Below are 13,188 nucleotides of genomic sequence, written 5' to 3'. Positions count from 1 at the left end.
TTTTCAGCAGCTGGTATTCAGAAGCATTGTTACTGGCAGGGACTGGCAGGACACAGACGAGTGTGCATTGGGGTAAGGGGGGCTCGAGTCCGAATTGGGAGAGGTGGGGCAATGATTTTGGAGGACCTTTACCAGCCAGGAGGCAAGAATTGGAGACAGGGAGTGGAGCATGGAGCTGCAGGATGGAGCGCAGGAAGGGTAGGAAGAAGAGGAGGAAGAGGCAAGAAATGAATGGTCAGGGACTCCCCCAGCCTCTCCTGCACCACTTGTCTCCCAGAACCAGGAGGGGTGTGAAGAGAGAAGAGCAGAGGCAGCTTCCACAGGGGCGCAGTCTCCACCTGGGTACATTCAGCATGTTGCGGGGGGGGGGAGGTACTTAAACAGGGGGAGGGGGAGCAACTGCTGCAGAGAATTCAGACTTGGGAATAGCTGTTTTGTGCGTGGTTATTCGGAGCCGTAGAACTCCAAAGTGTCTGCTTTTGACATTGAACAGCTAACTATCTGTCGTGGGCATTCCTTTGGTTGGGGAGTGCCTTTGACATTTGCCCCTGACTAGGGAGGAAGAGCAATGTCACCATGGGTAGCAGCCACGGAGAGCCTCCTGCTTCGAGATGGCCGGGGAGGGCAGTGGGAACGAACACAACAGTTGAGAGGCGGATAACCTCAAACCTGCTGGCTCAGTGTGGCCCTCCAGGGTTCTCTGCCTGGCCCACAGGACACTCCCCAGCCATACCTCTCACTGGCCCTGTTTTGGCCCTTCCTTGAGGGTTTTTGGGTGGCTGGGATGCACCCTTGAACTCTGCTAATGCTTCTTCCTTGCACAAATGGAGGATTGAGAGGGATGGAAGAAAGAGGATTGAGGCTGGGCACAGTGCTTGAGGCAGATCTGGCAAGGGAACAGGCGAGGGAACAGGCTCTTTTTTCTCTCCTGCTCTCCTGCGGTTCAGACTTTATCAGCTCTCTCATTTTAATTATCTGGGATTAGCTTTGCTTGAAGACTCTTTTTGCAGGCGAGCTTGGCAGTCGGGGTGTGTGTGTGTATCACAGCTCTCCACGTCAGCCACTCCATCTCCTGAATCCTCTCACTTATTTTCCTCCCCCGTGCGGTTTAATAGAATGAAAATACCGATTAGGATTCCAGGTGGGATCCATGGCTTTGGGAGTCAGCAAGCTAAGCTCCAGAGGGAAGTGGGGGAAAGAAGCAATAAGACTCTTCCCGTGCTCTCAGCAATCGCTCTCTTGAGAGTGTAATCCTGCTACTCTCAGCTGGGAAAGGATGCTCTCTGCAATGGGAGGAAGGCAGAGAGGGCCGGTAGGGAGCGGAGATAGAGCCATCGACAGGGCTCCTTGCTGGGTTATCCAAGGGCAACATTGAGACTGAGGAGAGGAATTTGAGGAAGGCAACCACGCTGGGCTGCTTGTAAGTAGGAAGACCAGCAGCTGGGGGCCGGCTGAGATCCAACTGAGGTTGCTGGGGCAGTTTTTAATAAATAAATAGACTATATTGGTGGGTTGGCTGAAGACAGACATGAGATGGGTAAGGCAGTGCTGCATTTGCCACAAGGCAGCCTCCCACAGGTTTTCTCTTGCTGAGATCTTCCTCTGACCCACCAGTCAAGAGTTGAGTCAGCGTTAGCTGCGGGACAAAATGGGCGACGAAAGCAACATGGCCTCTATTTTTAGCACTTGTAGGCTGACTAGAGGGACGTGGTTGGCGCTGTGGGTTAAACCACAGAGCCTAGGACTTGCTGATCAGAAGGTCGGCGGTTCGAATCCCCACGACGGGGTGAGCTCCCGTTGCTCGGTCTCTGCTCCTGCCAGCCTAGCAGTTCAAAAGAACGTCAAAGTGCAAGTAGATAAATAGGTACCGCTCTGGCGGGAAGGTAAACGGTGTTTCTGTGCGCTGCTCTGGTTCGCCAGAAGCGGCTTAGTCATGCTGTATGCCGGTTCCCTCGGCCAGTAAAGTGAGATGAGTGCCGCAACCCCAGAGTCGGTCATGACTGGACCTAATGGTCAGGGGTCTCTTTACCTCTTTAATACTTTTGTTCCTGACTCCAGGTCACAGGCTCACCCTATTCATACACAAATGTGCCCTTGAGACAGGATTTGCAAGCAAAAAGGCAATGGGAAGGCTTTCCCCATTTGCCTCCCTTACTGCAGAGAAATATCTGAGGTCATTGGGAGAGTCAAAATGGCTTCAGGATTGCTCTCCCATACTATTACAGACACATGGTTCATATATTTAGATATGTGTGCATCTATGAATATTTATTCTGTATTTGGAACCTTAAATTCTTATAACAGTATTCAAAAGTGAAGATGGTAATCATAACTCTCCTTCTCCCCGGTTTCTTCCTAGCAAAGTCCAGGTGCTCTATGGTGGGACGGATTTGTTTGACTATGAAGTGAGGAAGACGTTCAACAATGACATGTTGCTGGCTTTCATCAGCAGCAGCTGCATTGCAGTGTTGGTCTACATCCTGGCTTCCTGCTCAGGTAAGCTATGGCGGGAGCAAGGATAACCTAGAACACAAGGAGAGCCCTTCTGGATTAAGCCAATGACTCACCTCATCCACAAGCAGGTGCACTTTCTCCCTTCCTGTGGCATAGCCAGCATGCCTAGTAGCCATTAGTAGTCTTCTCCTGCATGAATCTGCCCAGTCCCAGAACAACACCGTGGAACAATGGTCAGCATAGCCAATGGTCAGAGACAATGGGGCTTGTAGCTTTGACTTAACACATCTGCCTCCTCTGCTGAGCTGGTGGTGTGTCCGCTGCTCCAAGTTCTGATGGGTGGTGAAGGTGAAGGTGAAGGGACCCCTGACTATTAGGTCCAGTCATGACCGACTTTGGGGTTGTGGTGCTCATCTCACTTTATTGGCCAAGGGACCCAGCGTACAGCTTCCGGAGGTCATGTGGCCAGCATGACTAAGCCGCTTCTGGCGAACCAGAGCAGTGCACGGAAACGCCGTTTACCTTCCTGCCAGAGTAATACCTATTTATCTACTTGCACTTTGACACACTTTCGAACTGCTAGGTTGGCAGGAGCAGGGACCGAGCAACGGGAGCTCACCCTGTTGCAGGGATTTGATGCGCCAACCTTCTGATCAGCAAGTCCTAGGCCCTGTGGTTTAACCCACAGCGCCGTGACACATTCTAAAACCCAGAGAGAACCTCAGCAATTGTATAGTCAATCTATCCGGAAGATAAATTGTATATCAAAGAGTTAGTGATCTGACACTGGTTGCCCTTCCTGCCCCTGTTCCTTCCCTCTCTCCTTGTCTCTTTGATGGCGTGAGAACAGCCTACAATGTCCTAATCAGTTAGGAGGAAGAGATAGTGATGAGTACCTTCTTTGATGTTGGACACTGTTTTGAGAAAGTGAGGCATTGGGAATACTACTTGCAATAATCTGCAAGTAGCCAGTAATGAATGATCTGCGCGTAGCCAGTCAGGCAGGCCACAGGCTAGCTATCTAGCTCAGTGTTTCCCAACCTTTTTTGGGCAAAGGCACACTTGTTTCATGAAAAAAATCTCGAGGCACACCACCATTACAGCCCCGTGACGTCAGCGCGCAGCGTCACGCCGGGAGGGACATGAATTGCTAGCAAATTACATAATCACCTCCTTGAGGGCTGGCTCATCTTCTCCGAAGGCAGAACCCCATTAATTAACAGCACAGACTCACACCATAGCCAAGACGAGAGGGGAAAACCTCAGTCATGCACAGTCATGCACATGTGGGGGCTAAATGAGGACGAAGACCGGGCAGAGAGCAGGGTTCAAATCACCCCACCTGGCCAGGACAATCCCTGGGTGCTCCCTTGGGCCACTCGCCTGACCCACCTCGCAGGGCTGTTGTTGCGAGGATAACACGGGGAGAACCACGCGCGCCCCCGGGAGCTCCTTGGAGGAGAAAGCGGGCGATGAATGCAATGCATGAAATATATGAGAGGCGACCAGGTTTTGCAGGTGAGGGGCCCCCGCCAGCCTCCGCTTCCAACACCCGGCGCAACGACGCCGAAGTTTCCCCCCGGGCTTGGCTCGGGGAGCAGCGCTGCTCCCCCCTGGCTCCCCTTCGCCCTCCCGGCTCTCTCTGCCGCCCACTGGGGACCCCCCTCACCTGCCAAGTCCGGAGCGCCGGTGAAAGTTGCATGCATGCACGCAGGGCGCCGCGTTGCCATTGCATTGCACTGCACTCCATGCAACGCCTGCACGCATGCATTGCCTTGCACGCCCGCCAAGGGGTCTCCCCGCGGTCCGATGCGTCCCCTCCGGCGCGGATGCAGCATTGCAAAAATAACCCCCCCCCGACGCAGCCCTACCTGGGGGGCAGCCTCCGCCGCTCCGCCTCCGCGGGGATCCCTGGGCTCCATCCTGCCGCCCGATCTCCGCGGGGGCGCAGGCAGGCTGCGCGGGGTCTGCGCGGAAGAGCCCCTGCCCGCCCGGCCGCCACCGCTGCACTCATTCCATGGCCAGGAGAAGAGCGCTTCAAACAAAACGCCCGGCCCGCCAGGCCACGCTGGGAAACGTAGTTCGCGCACCCCGCGTAGGCGCGGAGCCCAAGGGCGAGGGGACTACGGATCCCGGCAGCCCCCGCGCCGGGGACGGAGGGGGAGAGGCCGGGTGCAGGGATGGAGGGACGGGTGGGCGAGCGAGTGAGTGAGTGGCAGCCGCCAAGCCTTGGCCGAGAGCCAAGAAGGGCCTCCCCGGAGGAGGAGGAGGAGGAGGGAGGCGCAGAGCGGGAGGGAGGGAGGGAACCCCAGGGGTCATCTAGTGACGGCACCCCAATCAAAAATTTGACTTTTTTTAAAAAAAAATATCTTTCGAATTTTTTAATTTTTCCCGCGGCACACCAGGCAACATCTCACGGCACACTAGTGTGCCGCGGAACAGTGGTTGGGAAACACTGATCTAGCTATCTATAATGGTTTGGGCACAGTTTCTGAGAAGCTTGTGCACGGACTGATCGGCTGCGGGACCATGCAAACTAAAAGCTACCTGGGGGAGTCACTTTGCTACTTCTTGAGGGCTCCCAAGTGCTTGCTTGGTATGTATATATTGCTTGCTCTTTAGAATAACATATTTAAACTCACTCACCTGTGTTTTGCATTGCTTCTGAATCTAATTTCAAAGGAACCACCTTGCATTTGGCAAGACAGCAATCAGGAGACCATCTCCTAACATTAGCTTCTGTGGATGAAGCCGGCAATTTCTGGACTGTTAACCAGCAACTGGGGAGACAGAGAAACGCTTGGCCAGCAGCTGTAACAATATAGTTCCCCATCACCTCAGACACAAGACTTTCCAGCTGGTTCACAGAACCAACTGTGACACTTGAGGGCATGCATGTGTGAATCCGTTTTTGGGGCGTTCTCTGTGCAAAGTGGTTTGCTTGATCTTTCGCTCTCTCTTCCTCCTCTTCCAGTGTTCCTCTCATTCTTTGGGATCGCTAGCATCGGGCTCAGTTGCCTTGTGGCGCTTTTCCTCTACCACGTCGTATTTGGGATCCAGTACCTAGGAATCCTGAATGGAGTGGCTGCTTTTGTGATTGTGGGGATTGGTAAGTGGCCTAAACCTACCCAGATGTCAAAAACCAGGCTGTGGCTCAATGGCAGAGCATTTCCATTGCATGGAGAAGGTCCTGGGTTCAATCCTCAGGATCTCCAGGGATCCCCTTGCCTGAAACCCTAGAGAGCTGTTGCCATGGGTAGGCAAACTAAGGCCTGGGGGCTGGATCTGACCCAATCGCCTTCTAAATCCGGACCACAGACGGTCCGGGAATCAGCATGTTTTTACATGAGTAGAATGTGTCCTTTTATTTAAAATGCATCTCTGGGTTATTTGTGGGGCCTGCCTGGTGCTTAAAGTTTGCTGGCCCCTGGTGTAGACCATACTGAATTAGATGGACCAATTGGCCTGACTCATGATAAGGCAGCTTCATATGTCCCAGTGTCTTAAGAGGATGGCTGTAGGTCACTGGCAGAGCACCTGCTTTGCATGCAGAAGGTCCCATGTTCAATCCCCAGCATCCTCAGGTAGGGTCGGGAAAGGCCCCTGCCAGAAGAGCTGCTGCCAGCCAGTGTGGACAGTACTGAACTAGATGGACCCAAGGGTCTAACTTGGCATCAGGTCACTCAACTCAGGCACAGCTTTAACCATCAATACACAGAAAACTTTATCTTGGAACAGACCTGGGCAACAGCTCACTTGGAGATAGACATTCCTAGTGGGGTAGGTTTTTATATTGTGGAGCCTGACATCAGCTGAAGACCATGCTAGTTGATTCCGAGCAGGTTCTGATTGATCCCTTCTTCTCTGTGTGATCTCAGGTGTGGATGACGTGTTTGTTTTCATAAACACCTACCGGCAGGCCACACACTTGAAAGATCTCCACCTCCGCATGGTCCACACCATCCAGACAGCTGGCAAAGCCACTTTCTTTACCTCCTTGACCACAGCTGCGGCGTACGCAGCCAACATTTTCTCCCAGGTAAGCATTTTCAGGAGAGCTTTGCTTATAACTTTGAAGGACGTGGAGCTTGCCCGTGGCAATGCCACAATGAGGAAATAATACAACACAAGCATCACCGCCCCTCGCATAAAGGATAAAAAAGTGATGTCCAGGGTCGTAAAGACTGCGGAGAGAATAATTGGGTGCACTCTTCCCACCTTGGATCAAATCTATGCTTCCAGGTGCCATAAGAAAGCTGCAGAGATAGTGCAGGATAGTGCGTACCCAAGAAATTATCTCTTTCAGCTTCTGCCTTCTGGAAGAAGATACAGGGTTATAAAGACTAGGACTAGCCGCCTGAGAAACAGTTTTTATCCAAATGCGATTTTGGTTTTAAACGCAGTATAAGGTAGTCTCTGTGGGAGTATATTGTATTTAATTATGGGGTATCAGAGTTTTTAGGGGGGTTAACCAGACTGGAATAGCTAGGATAGCAGGCTTGTTGGTTTTTGAATGTCTGATGTAGATTTTTTCAATTTCGTTGTTCTTTATGGGACAATGACAATAAAGATTATCATATCGTATCATAATGGTTTAAGGAATCAACATTTAGTCTAAAGTCAACAGCCTGTGTTTTGTTCAGGTGGCTGCTTTCCTTTCACTTCTTTTCTTCATCTAGCTCTCCTGCAAATGCACTGAGGCATTGGTCTGCCTCCTCAGTTCTGGCACATTTAAAATGAGCTTTGTTCTCCCCTGTCCCCCTTTTCAACTCCAGATCCTCCAGTTCTGCCTTTCCTTTTCCTCTCCTCTGCCCACCTGCTTTCCCTCGCCAGATCCTTCTAATCTCTTTCTTCCTTAACTTTTGTCCAGGGGTCCCCAAACTACCATATTTTTTGCTCTATAAGACTCATTTTTTCCCTCCTAAAAAGTAAGGGGAAATGTGTGTTCGTCTTATGAAGCGAATGCAGGCTGCGCAGCTATCCCAGAAGCCAGAACAGCAAGAGGGATTGCTGCTTTCACTGCACAGCGATCTCTCTTGCTGTTCTGGCTTCTGAGATTCAGAATATTTTTTTTCTTGTTTTCCTCCTCCAAAAACTAGGTGCATCTTGTGGTCTGGTGCGTCTTATAGAGTGAAAAATACGGTAAGGGCCGAGGGACTTGTATATCTGGCCCGTGGCAACCGCCGCCTGCTCTTACCGGTGCAGCGCTGCGCAGTTGCCCACTTCCAGGTCAGAGGAGCACCGGAAATAGCTTGTGTGCATGTGCAAGTGTTATTTCTGGTGCACATCTGGGTCGGAGGAGGCCCGTGCACATGCATTTCGATTGGCAAGCCCTAGGCTCAGTGGTTTAGACCACAATGCCACCTAAATGCAAACAGAATTGAAATCCGCTTCCATCTCTCCTTTCTCCTGCAGATCCCCGCTGTCCACGATTTTGGCCTCTTCATGTCCCTGATCATTTCCTGCTGCTGGGTGGCAGTCCTCTTCATCATGCCTGCAGCCCTTGGGGTCTGGTCCCTCTACTTGTCGCCCTTGGAGAACGCCTGCCAAGCCAGGTGAGGTTCACTGACTGAGCTGTCAGAGGGGAGCTTGCAGAGGGCAGCTGGTCACATGGCCTAATGGCTGAACAATTGTGATATCTGAGTGCCAGTGTGGCATAGTGATTAGGGTGTTGGACTAGGACTTGGGAGACTAGGGTTCAGATCCCCACTCTGGAGGGGAGCTCAGTGGGCTACTGGGAGCCATTCACCGCCTCTCAGCTTAACCCTGTGGAAGAGGCATGGTGACAAAAGGGACAAAAGGGACCCCATGTTGGTTTTCACCGAGACCATATAACACCGGTCCTGAAAGACCTACATTGGCTCCCAGTACGTTTCCGAGTACAATTCAAAGTGTTGGTGCTGACCTTGAAAGCCCTAAACGGCCTCGGCACAGTAGACCTAAAGGAGCACCTCCACCCCTATCGTCCAGCCCGGACACTGAGGTCCAGCTCTGAGGGTCTTCTGGTGGTTCCCTCACTGCGAGAAGTGAGATTACAGGGAACCAGGCAGAGGGCCTTCTCGGTAGTGGCGCCCTTCAGATGTCAAGGAAATAAACAGCAATCTGACTTTTAGAAGACATCTGAAGGCAGCCCTGTTTAGGGAGGTTTTAATGTTTGATGTTTTATTTTGTTTTTAATATTCTGTTGGGAGCTGCCCAGAGTGGCTGGGGAAACCCAGCCAGGTGGGCGGGGTATAAATAATAAATAATAAATTATTATTATTATTATTATTATTATTATTATTATTATTGATGCCTAAGGAAAGCACACCTATTCAGCCTCAAAAACTGTCTGAAAAAGAGGATGCAATAATATTGGCCTTCCCTGCAAGGTCGTTGTAAGGCAGGGGTTGGGAGCTTGTGGCACTCCATATGTTTGTCAGGGATTGGTTGGACACAGAGGGATGGTTGGTGAAACCAGATGGGGAACCACCAAGGGAAAGAAGCTCAGAGGCCGGGGAGTGGTACTGGGATGATGCTGAGTAGTCAGATGGAGAAGACTAGGGAGAGGACGTGTCGGAAGATGAAGAGGTGGCAGAGCTTAGTGAGCTGGGAGAGTCTGTAGCAGGAAAACTCCAGGATCAGAGGTGGAAGCTGAAGCAGGGGAGGTGGGAGGTCAACAGGCAGCAATGAGCTCCCTTCCCTCCTTGTCTCCCAGAACCAGAAGAGGCATGAAAAGGGCGGAGCAGAGGGTGGCCGCCAGCAGGTGTAGTCCTCAATTGCTTGGGGAAGCCCTGGAGTGGAGGGGACTTAAAGGGCTGCGGGGAGGCAGGGATTTTTAATCTCAGCAACTGATCCATGGGGCAAGACCTACCAGGCTGTGCTCATTAGGCCTGACACTCCACCAAGTCGGTTCTTGCTAATAAAGAGTTAACTCCAACTTGCACAGTGTGATTTGCTGCCGGCTCACCCCAGACAACTGTTGCTGGACTGCAATGCCTTTCATCCCTGAATATTGGCACTGCCAGCTGGGGTTGATGAGACCCCCACAGTCAGAGGCAGTGATGCTTCTGAATACCAGTTGTTGTACCCTCAGGAGGGGAGGGTGCTTTTGTGTTTGAATCCTGCTTGCAGGTTTCACATAGGTTGGCCACTGTGAGAACAGGATGCTGGACTAGATGGGCGATTGGCCTGATTCAGCACTTCATATGCTCTTAGTTGGAGTCCAACAACATGAGGAAGGCTGCGGGTTCTCCATCCCTGCCTTCCAACTGGATGGACTCCAGCTCCAATTAGCCCCGGCCGGGGGCCCTGTGCCACTTCAGGTGTTGCTAGACCACAACTTTCCCCCATCCCCCTTGGCTGTTGGCCAGACTGGCTGCGGGCTGGGGGGTGACTTGAAAGAAGCTGGAGTCCAGCAACATCTCGAGAGCATCACAGATTCCCCATCGGTGCTGCAAGGATCCAGCGAGGATGTGTGAGTTTTTGCACGTCTCTTTCTCAAACCCTCTGGCACAACAGCAGGGGAAATTGTTTGCACATCAAGCGCACCTGATGCCCAGCTCTGAGCACAGCCCTTTCCCGATCCCCTCGATCTGCCCTTTGCTGTGTCGACAATGACGACCCACAGATGCTTTGCTAGGGGCAAAGTGCTCTGAGATGCTCACTCAGCACCCATCCTTCCCTCTCCTGCAGCTGCAGCCAGAAATGTGTGAAGCCGAATTCCCTGCATGTTTCAGACGGGCTCTTCATCTCCTCGGAGGCTGCAAGTGGTCCAGGGCCAGGCGGCCTTCCTTACCTGGATGACGACATCCCCTTGCTCAGTGTGGAAGACGAGCCAGGTAGGCAGTCCCTGAGAGGCAGGGCTGAGCTCAGTGTCCTTTTTACAAAATAAATACAAAATCCGTACAATACATGATCATACAAAAGAGCTGTAACATAACCGTAACAATGAACGGTTTCCTTGCAATATGATAATCTTTACAGTGGTGCCTCGCAAGACGAAAAGAATCCGTTCTGCGAGTCTCTTCGTCTTGCGGTTTTTTCGTCTTGCGAAGCAAGCCCATTAGCGGCTTAGCGGATTAGCGCTATTAGCGGCTTAGCGGATCAGCTGATAAGCGGTTTAGCGGCTTAGCGGATCATCTGATAAGCGGCTTAGCGGATCAGCTGTTAAGCGGCTTAGGATCAGCTGATAAGCGGCTTAGCGGCTTGGGAAAAGGGGGGGGAGGGAAAAAAACCTGCAGGAACTCGCAAGACATTTTCGTCTTGTGAAGCAAGCCCATAGGAAATTCATTTTGCGAAGCACCTCCAGAACGGAAAACCCTTTCGTCTAGCGGGTTTTCCGTCTTGCGAGGCATTCATCTTGCGGGGCACAACTGTATTATCGTATCGTAAGGAACGATAGATGGCTATCGTTGACCCTGGACTTAATGAAGCACAGTGGACCAACACCAGCTGATGACATGGCTCCCCAAATCTCTTTTCTGATGAGAGCAGCTTTTGCATCTCATTTGGAAACCAAGGACCCAGAGTCTGGAAGAAGAATGGGGAGGCACACAATGCCAGATGCTTGAAGTCCAATGTGAAGTTTCCACAGTCTGTGTTGATTTGTGGAGCCATGTCATCAGCTGGTGTTGGTCCACTGTGCTTCATTAAGTCCAGGGTCAACGCAACCATCTACCAAGAGATTTTGGAGCACTTCATGCTTCCTTCCGCAGACGAGCTTTATGGGGATGCTGATTTCATTTTCCAGCAGGACTTTGTCACTTGCCCACACTGCCAAAAGTACCAAAACCTGGTTCAATGCCCATGGGAGTACTGTGCTTGATTGGCCAGCAAACTCGCCTGACCTGAACCCCATAGAGAATCTATGAGGCATTGCCAAAAGAAAGATGAGAGACGTGAGACCGAGCAATGCAGAAGAGCTGAAGGCTGCTATTGAAGCTTCCTGGTCTTCCATAACACCTCAGCAGTGCCACAGACTGATAGCATCCATGTCATGCTGCATTGAGGCAGTAATTGATGCAAAAGGGGCCCAAACCAAGTACTGAGTACATATGCATGCTTCTACTTCTCAGAGGTCCAATATTGCTCTATTTGCAGTCCTTGTTTTGCTGATTTCATTTAATATTCTAATTTTCTGAGATTGTTAATTTGGGGTTTTCATCAGCTGTACGTCATAAACATCACAATTATAACAAATAGAGGCTTGACATATCTCGCTTTGCATGTCATGAGTCTATCTCGTATATTAGTTTCACCTTTTAACTTGAATTACTGAAATAAATGAACTTTTCCACAATATTCTAATTTTCCGAGTTTCACCTGTAGATCACTGTCCTAACCTAGCAAGCTCTTCTCATGTCATTGTTGCTACTGCAATTATTTTATTTATTGTCCATCCTCCCATCATAAGGGCCTTGCAAATTTGTGAAAATGACATGCAGAAATGTGTTATAACTAGGGGAAACGATTTGCAAAAAGTTATATCAACAAATCATTCAGTTTACTTGTCTGCTGCCTTCCCAAAGCAAAACTATGCTCAAGGAGCCTGCGACATAGAAAAAAACTGCTTAACTACAAACACATACCCTCCGACATTTCTCTGGTGAAAATAGGGACGTCCTAAGGTGAAGAGGGACAATTACGGGTTCAAATCAGAAACTTCTGTAAATCCGGGACCGTCCCTGGAAAATAGGGACACTTGGAGGGGTCTGCAAGCATCACAAAAGTCAAAAGTGTGTAGAAAAAGATGCAAGTATGAGGAGAAACCAGCACTAAAATGCTGAAGAATTTGCATAAGAATTTATTCTCTTTTGCTGGAGAAAAGAGTGGAAAATTGAATTTAAGGCTGGAGATGCAGAGAATTGGGAGTGTCAGATTCTTCCATCCCAATAGCTCAGTTGGTAGAGAGTGAGACTGAATCTCGGGATTGAGGGTTTGAGACCCTTCTGGGGCAAAAAGATTCCTGAATTCCAGGGGGTTGGACTAGATGACCCTTGGGGTCCCTTTCCACTCTGCAATTCTACCTTTAACACAGAGAATGGGATGCTGGACTAGACAGGCCATTGGCTCGATCCAGATGGGCTCTCCTTAAATTTTTATTCCTATGATCTTCCCACCCACCATCCCCTGAAATCCTCAGAGCTGACTTGGGATACCTGCTTCCTCACCAAGAGCATTTGCTCAGATGGAGAGTTTGTTTTCCTGCACAAACCTTTCCTCCCGCAAAGCGCTCCTTTGCAATCCAGGGTCAGGTGCCTCTCAGGAAACAGCCCCGGGTGCTCGAAATTCCTGCTTCGCCAGGCGCTTCGCCTCATTGATATGCCATCCCTGCCCTGTATGGTAATTTATGGAAATGGCTTCTTTGCAGCGGTTTCTGGAATAATATGACACAGGAGGGCAATTTCCTCCGGGGACCCCCTCAGGTCAACAGGGCAGGGAAGGTGGTTCAGTGTATGCATGCATGAGGCTGTCATTATAATGAAGGAAGAGAGTGTTTCTCTCCATGCTAAACCGAGGAGGAACCATACTTTGAGGCATGGGCATAGCCAGGATTTATGTTTTTTGCGGGGCCAGAATACCCACCTCTCATCATCCTCTGTCTGGCTCTGTCTAGCAGATTCTGAATGAAATGTCTCCACAACAGTTGTCTTAATTACCTTCTTTTGACCCCAAGTGCTCAGAAAAATCTGTCAGAATTTTTCTACGATTTCTGTGCGCATATATATTTCTGTTTTACAGTTTAAGATAAAC

At 50.5% G+C, this 13,188-nt stretch overlaps 1 protein-coding gene across 5 annotated transcripts in view; it reads left to right on the top strand.

Annotated features, from left to right (window-relative positions):
- DISP3 (dispatched RND transporter family member 3) overlaps positions 1-13,188 on the top strand; it is an 81,059-nt gene that overhangs the window by 45,422 nt on the left and 22,449 nt on the right. For all 5 annotated transcript variants that reach the window (XM_083512670.1, XM_083512671.1, XM_083512669.1 and 2 more), the window contains exons 4-8: positions 2,360-2,496; positions 5,429-5,563; positions 6,333-6,493; positions 7,870-8,009; positions 10,129-10,274. In XM_083512670.1, coding sequence (XP_083368796.1) covers positions 2,360-2,496; positions 5,429-5,563; positions 6,333-6,493; positions 7,870-8,009; positions 10,129-10,274 — 719 coding nt within the window. The remainder of the gene's footprint in view (positions 1-2,359; positions 2,497-5,428; positions 5,564-6,332; positions 6,494-7,869; positions 8,010-10,128; positions 10,275-13,188) is intronic.

This window comes from Podarcis liolepis, assembly GCF_965112155.1.
Source record: "Podarcis liolepis genome assembly, chromosome: 7".
NCBI lineage: Eukaryota > Metazoa > Chordata > Lepidosauria > Squamata > Lacertidae > Podarcis > Podarcis liolepis.
This window is presented reverse-complemented; position numbering and strand designations above follow the sequence as displayed.